At 49.5% G+C, this 7,225-nt stretch overlaps 2 protein-coding genes across 2 annotated transcripts; both read right to left on the bottom strand.

The window, feature by feature from the left end:
- Positions 1-3,448: 3,448 nt before the first annotated feature.
- LOC144096609 (uncharacterized) lies at positions 3,449-4,760 on the bottom strand. Its single transcript, XM_077629422.1, has one exon. The coding sequence runs from the start codon at positions 4,466-4,468 to the stop codon at positions 3,638-3,640; it is 831 nt and encodes a 276-aa protein (XP_077485548.1). The 5' UTR covers positions 4,469-4,760; the 3' UTR covers positions 3,449-3,637.
- Positions 4,761-4,959: 199 nt separating this feature from the next.
- Positions 4,960-5,790, bottom strand: LOC144116750 (uncharacterized). Its single transcript, XM_077651217.1, has one exon. The coding sequence runs from the start codon at positions 5,785-5,787 to the stop codon at positions 4,960-4,962; it is 828 nt and encodes a 275-aa protein (XP_077507343.1). The 5' UTR covers positions 5,788-5,790.
- Positions 5,791-7,225: the final 1,435 nt, after the last annotated feature.

Raw genomic sequence — 7,225 nt, 5'->3', positions numbered from 1 at the left:
TTGTCAGGGTATACTCTACACTGCGCTCAATACGTTCTGAGACGACGCGTGGCGAGATGGATGCACAGGCGTCACCTTCTAAGGCATCTTAGTTGTTCAGACGTCCCGAATCTGCGAAGAACCACTGTCCCTCTGAAATGCGCCCAAGAGATTAGAAAACAGCACCGCCTGAGATATCTTCCAAACTCGCCGGTAATGCATGTGGGGCTAGCAGGCATTCCTGCGGCAGAAACTACGAGCGTTTCTGAAATCCACTTCGAGCCACAGCTTTTACATGGCATACTTACCTCACGCCAGGAGAGTCTTGGAGGAAGTCGATGCTGCAGGCAAAGTTTCAGCTAGTGTAGCCACGTATGCGTACAACTTGATGTTTTACGGGCTGCGATGGGAAGCTGCCCCGCAGTGCTCGTTCTGTTGTGCGGAACAGCCACGCAACGGTCGCCCTCATGAGTGATGCGCGGTCCTGATTGTGATGCAGTGGCCAGGTAGCCGAGGAAAAATATCTTGTGGCCTCCCTTGGTGTCTTGGCGATAAATTTCTTTGGACAGCAAGCTGCCGTACGCATGTCAAGAATACTGACATTTCCCGGTTGAAAGCAAATTTTGACAGTTTCACTCAATACACTTTTATCGTTTCTTTTTGGATTTAAACCAAAAAGTCCAACCCCTATTTATACATTAGTTTCGTCAAGTTAAGGTTTCACGTCGCGGAAACGCTGTTCCGAACGGCGCTCTGCCTGTTTGCCAAGTCAGCGGCAGCTTTCCGCGCTGCGCTTTCTAGTCATATGAGAGAGCACTCCATAATGATGGTCTATACGTTACGTGGTCAAAAAGTTATTGCGCGCGTAATTTTCCTCTTACGGCTGTCTTTGTAACTTTTATTTAAGAAAGCAATCGTACGGACATGCATAATGCCAGCTTTAGAATCAATTATACGCTCATTATATGCACAGGCAACACTTTCATGTGTCGGGCTTCTTTCACTTTTCTAAAACGTCTGACCTCACAGCACCTTCTAATTCATTTCCAGATGTCAAACGCACTCCGAGCCTTGGGATGATGCTGGCTGACAAGAGTACAACATGACCGAGTTGATCGCACAGGAGCGTCAAAAAGCTGACGGGACAAAGGGAGGGACCAGATAGGCAAAGCACGTGCTAATAAATCAATTCTCATTTATTCTTCGCAAAGAGTATTACAGGTATACATGCGATAAATGTAGAAAAATAATGTACCACCAAAAAACACCAAGATGATGATAATGTGACACATTTCATGCTTTTGAAACTTGGAAAACGCGCTGGCAAAAAAAAAAAAAAAACACGCACTATAGAGACGAGGAGACGATGGACAGGCGCCTCGTCTCTATTGTGTGTGTTATTTTTTTTTCGCCAGGGCGTTTTCCAAGTTTCAAGATCCTAAACCAACTAGCCCGGCAACATGCGTTACTAAGATACGTTTTATCCTGTTTCAGGAAGGAAAAACACTTCTTTCTCCCAAAAACAAAGAGGAATATCTTCGGAAACATTTTAGAAATGGAAAGAAAGAGGCTGCATTAACATGTCTGGTTTGTTGCAGTAAAAATCTTGCCCTAAAATAATCCACAAATCCAAAAAAATCCATTACGTGCGTCTGTCATCAGTGCTTTTTTTGAGTCTATAAAGTTTTGTCGAAATGAAGTCGCCTAAAACAGGGGCACCACACAAACACGTATAGAGCCACCTTTCTGCCAGAAAATATCACTATCGTATACTACGCACGAGTAGTTAGGAAGATGGAAAGCGACTTCATAAAATGTCCAAGAGTTATGCCGGAGGCCTTCTGGAAAGCAACCACCCCAGACGCAATTCATCAGTCGTTTCTGCCGAATTCAAGGATATAAAATTTTGATGTCAACTGAGAACGGAGATTGCTTTCCGGTATCGTTCTATACCAGAAAATTGCGACATCTTCAGAATGCTTTCCCTGAAACGTATCGTTAATGAATAACTCATTTAGCTGCTGCTGGAGACACAGGGATACCGGGTTTCACCTTACCTATTTTTGAGATAGAATAACCTGCAACGAGTGTTCCATTTTATGAGCGTTTTGCCGTGAAAACTACATCCAGGCTGAACACTTCATTCGATTCGATGTCAGTCACTTGTTTTATAGAGTTCAATATTTCATATAACTGCCTTTCGTCCCTATTTGCACATTTCTTGAAGGCTGCTGCCGGAGCACAAGATGCCTTTTACACGTGTAAAGTTATTCTGCATTAGCAAAGCTTCCTTTTTTATTGTCGAAGGGAGGAAGTGACAGGAATTTTCGCCTGAGGTAGGAGACCCTCTTACCCATCGGGGCTTTGTGAGACGACGGCTTACAGCGTACAAGCATCCACACATGTTCAGAAACGCACTCTTCTTCCTGCATGTGAGGAACTGATCTTCTGAGTGCATCTACTCCACCTCTGTTTGCGGGGACACCTACTTGACCAAAGCGCGTAGGAGCAGCACACACCACTCCGACACTGCAGCGAGCTGCAGCGACCTCAGAAAAATAACGGCATCCCGAGTGAAAACTCAGCTCGAAATCGTCGATAGCTTTTTTTGGCAGCGTTTTACTAAGCCTTGGGAGGACTTGCTTTCACAACTTGGCGGTGCTGTTGATGACATCCACTTCTTACGGAGTCTTCTTGCACAAACTGGTCCTGGAGAACAGTGCACATCTTTGAAAGTGTTGTCTCTAAAGACGCGCTTGCAGTTGCAATTCTCAGCGATAAGTTTTGCGCACATGGGTTCCACGTTCAGGAGAAAAAGAAATATAGCAAAAACGAGAGCCATAACTTCAGGTTTTGGAATCTTGGGCTTGACGCGAAAACTCAGCAGTCTTGCTCGGCAGGAAGGAATAGCGGCGATGAAGGATGCGGTAATGGAGGGATTACGCGTGGATAGAGCTCAGAAAAGAAGGGTCCACCGATCTAGCGACGAACTCAGTGTTAGCACACTGCTTTAATTGCCTATAGATGCTGCATATTCTTCTCATAAGAGTGCCAAATACCGTTCTGCGCCCGCTCCTCGAGGCAAACACGTCAAATTGTGGAAGTGTTAGAGATTAGACAGGCGGCAGACACTTGTGTCCGTGCTGTTTTTGGTTCAGCGTCGGCGAGGAAACGGTGTTTCTTTATACAGACGAGTGAAATCCGCCACTGTATCAGTATCTTCGTGGTTTAGCAGTCGTATCTTTTTTCTATTTTCTTCATGTTTATCGCTTGCGAGCTAGCAGCAAAGTCACCATCGAGTCACCTGTTTGTAGTGAATTTTCTTGGCCGTTCCCAAGGCCCTGTCTCATGTCTGGCGCTGCTCAGCTGAGAGCAGGCGGCACCAGCGGGCAGAACAGCGCATTTTAACATTACTGAGGATATAGGACCGCGGATTTGTTTATCAAAATTAATGATGGCACTTTCCAGCCCTTCGTGCCTGCCCTCACGGATGAAAGAGCAGATGGCCACATTCCCGAGGGGGCATAACCATCTATGGGCATTGCGCGTTTCAGAGAACCAGATGAGAATTCACAAGCGCAGTTTATTTACAGGCTATGGTTTGTCGTCATTTCTTTTTGACCTTTGTGAGGAAAGGCGGTAAGTCCCAAAGCAGCGTTCATCGAAATGTGGCCGCGAAGCTCGTTTGAGACGCGGGGACCTTGATGTAGGTCGGTACACCATTGCTGGCGTAGCCTCCGCCATGGCCGCCGCCGTAGCCGCCTCCTCCGTGCCCACCGTAGCCACCTCCTCCGTGACCCCCGTAGCCGCCTCCGCCGTGCCCACCGCCTCCATGGTGTTTTTGACCGCCGTAGTGATCGTGAGAGCCGCGGTGGTAGCCACCGCCTCCGTACTTGTGTCCGCTGCCACCTCTGTAGTGGTTGCCTCCGTGGCCGCCGTGCTGTCCATGGTGACTCTTGTAGTGGCCGTGACCATGTTTGTGGTAGTCGTCTCCATGTCGGTGCTTGTCGTGGTGCTGCTTGTGGTGGTGTCCGTGGTGCCGGCGGCCCGCGTGATGATCGTGGTAGTTGTGATGTTGGTTGTACTTTTTCTTGTGGTCGCCATCATGGTAGTCGTCATAGTAGCGGCTGTGGTGCGCGGAGTCTTCTTTATGATAAACGTTTTTGTGGCCATAGTTCTTATGGCCTCGAGCCTTGTAGTGGTCGTTGCCGTACTTGCCTCCATGCTTGCCATGCCCTCCATGTTGATCATTGCCGTAATGCTTGCCACCATAACTGCCTTGGCCGTGTTTTCCGTCGTGGTTACTGTGGTATCGATCGTAGCCGTGACCATGGTTCTCGCCTCCGTAGCGGCCGTGGTTTCCATGGTGGTTGTCGTAGTCATTGCCGTGGTGCTTGTAGCCACCGCCGTAGCGGCCGTGAGAGTGGTGGCCGCCGTAGTTCTTATGGCCTCCGTAGCCGCTGTGGTGACCTCCATAGCCCGTGGCCATGGCCTCGAGGTCAGGTTCGCTGCCATCGGGCCGGTGCCCAAACTGGGCCACCTCTGTTCGGTTGCTGCTCTGCTCCACCGCTGAAGCTCGGCAGAGTAAGAGAAGGGAGCACAGACCAAAAGGAACCTAGGAAGTACCAGAAGAAAGGCCCAATTACTGACTAGTCGGGTTATACGGTACGACACTTAGCCTTCAGAATTTAACTTGCGCCATCGCTTTTAGGCATCTCGGCCTTGATAAAATTCATGTCTCAGTAATACAAATCACCACGCATAAACCGACATCAAACACTCACCTTACGGCAACATATGGTGAGATTCTCAGCAAAAGCACTATAAAACTGGACATATTTATATTAAGATACCAGCTCTACTTGAATGCATATATATACCTATAATGAGCGGAGTACACATGACCAGCTATGTTAGTCTTCCACTCATCTCAGCCGAATCCAGCGGCATATAAACAGAAAACCGTGCTTCCAGCAGTTCCTACGGCGCAGCCAGGCGCCTCTGTTCTCTGGCGCATGTCTGGTCGTTATGACCGGTAAAGTAGACAAGTGCCCTGTTGGTGGCCCGGGCATAGTGGTCACGGTGGTGCGGATGTGCATGGTATCCTTGGTCACCCCTGTGATAACTGCCTCCGCCTCTCTTGTACCCGTGGCCGCTTCTGTCGTGCTGGTGTCCGTGGTTTCCATGGGATCCTCTGTGGCTGCTGTGATAACCCCCTCCGTGTCGATGATAGCTGTCTCCATGCTTGTGCCTCCCTTCGTATCCGCTGTGGTGGTTCCCGTAGCGCTCCCTTCCACCGTGGTGGTCCCTGTAGTTGTGGTGGTTGTTGTAGTAGTTGCGGTGGTCGCCTTCGTGGTAGTCGTCGTAGTAGGTTTTGTGGTCTCCGTACTCCTCCTTGTGGTAAACATTCTTGTAGCCGTGGCTCCGGTGGCCCTTGTTTCTGTAGTGGTTTCCTGCGTGACGTCCTCCGTGTCTACCGTAGCCTCCGTAGCGCTCGGAGCCGTGGTGTCGGCCACCGTAGCCGCCGTAGTGATGCCTGCCGTGATGGTTGCCGTGATATCTGTTGTAGCGATGGCCTCCGTGACGTTGCGCTCGCCCGCTGTAGCTGCCTCGGTGACGGCCATGGCTATTTCCGTGGTGCCGGTGCCCGCCGCCGTAATGCCCGTGGGAGTGCCTGCCTCCGTAGTCTCCGTATCCGTGACTTGCGCTGACTGCTTTCGCGACGTCTTCTTGAGTGAGCAACGGCACGTTGTCCACTATCACAACTTCGGTGACATTGTCGATAGTGGCGTCGTCAGCATGGCACATAATGACGGCGCACAGCGCCAACAGGACCTGTTCGGCAAAAGCAGAAGACAGGCCGGTAAAGGTAGAAGACATGCTCTTTTCTCACGAGGGGCGCGACTTCTGATATACTCCCAGTTGTTGAGAAAAACGCGATCGCTTAGTCCACGTCACGAAAGCCCCCGTGAAGTGAATTACAGAAACAAACTACTAGACTTTCTTTTTAGCACAGCTAATGTAAAAATGCTTCATACGCCAGATCTGTTAAGAAAGGCTTTTGCGTATTGACCCATTATGTTTTCTTGTCCTCTGCATAAAGGTGCCATGTCGTCTTTTTCGCGCGCATTTCGCTGAAAGATTAGCGGTTCACTATCTATACTCGATTGCAAGGACAAATCCTTTTGCCTAATGAAGTCCTGCACTTTTCTTTTAGAGAAAAAAATAAGTAGGCTTTATTTGGTCCTGAAGCTGCACTTTGAGACTATTTCCCAGAAAACGATTCCTCGACGTTTACATTTTGTAGTAGTGTTCCTGAAGCATGGACAACACACCAATAACAGACACACGCTGATAGCGAGTACGCAATCACTTCATTGAGGTGAAAAGACCCCGGTTGTACTCGCTGGTATCGATCATTGTATTGCGCGTCATGTGGATGGCTAGGTCGTGACTAGTATGCGCATTCTGGGTTTCCAAATTTCCTTTTTCGTGTGGCTTGCGCGCACAGCCCCACAAATACACATTAAACTGCACATGAAGTACACGTAATGCATATCTTGTCCTACATGCATCGGGACATCTGCTTCTAGGATCGCAACGTGTCCAGGCGGCTCCAGATTTGATAAGTAAAACGCTACTCCTCCTTTGCCTGTTAAGTATCGGTTCGTTATTGCACACCAGCGTCATGCATCCTTACTAGCTCTTAAGCAGCGGCACCTTGGCATCTTTTCGCACGACTGTAGTATAAATACACGTAACACTTCAACTGAGCCCATGTAAACTGCATTACCGAATTTCGGTCCGAAGAAATTGAGGAGAGGTCGCCTCCCATTTCTTCAGACGTGACCTCGGCTTTTCGCGCAACAATGGATTGCTAGTTTCAACAACAATCACAGCCTGCGAACAATTATTAGCCCTAGATGACACATTTTCTTTTTGTTAGTAGCATTGAAAAGGCTTCCTTGCGAACGAATCGCGGCACGCCGTGTGTACGGTTGGCCAAGGCACGCGCCTGCAGCTGCTCACCGTTAGAATCCTGCGCAGAGCCATGGCGGCGCTCTGGGCGACGACGTAGACGGCACAGCCGCTGCCGTCTGTCCCACTTGACGAGTCCGCTCTGTGCACACCCTGGAAGGGCCGCGCTTCGCTTTATACCAGAGCAGATGTCTCGCCTGTGACGTCGCGCCGGGGACCGAGCCGCCTTTTCTTCTTTCGTGACAAACGCTCGCCGAGCTTGGCCCTA

The sequence above is a fragment of the Amblyomma americanum genome, chromosome 1 (assembly GCF_052857255.1).
Source record: "Amblyomma americanum isolate KBUSLIRL-KWMA chromosome 1, ASM5285725v1, whole genome shotgun sequence".
Classification (NCBI taxonomy): Eukaryota; Metazoa; Arthropoda; class Arachnida; order Ixodida; family Ixodidae; genus Amblyomma; species Amblyomma americanum.
Note: the sequence above shows the minus strand (reverse complement) of the source record. Positions and strands in the feature narration are given on the sequence as shown.

Coding starts and splice junctions, on each gene's coding strand:
- LOC144096609 (XM_077629422.1), bottom strand. CDS start 4,468: ATGGCCACGGGCTATGGAGGTCACCACAGCGGCTACGGAGGCCATAAG.
- LOC144116750 (XM_077651217.1), bottom strand. CDS start 5,787: ATGTGCCATGCTGACGACGCCACTATCGACAATGTCACCGAAGTTGTG.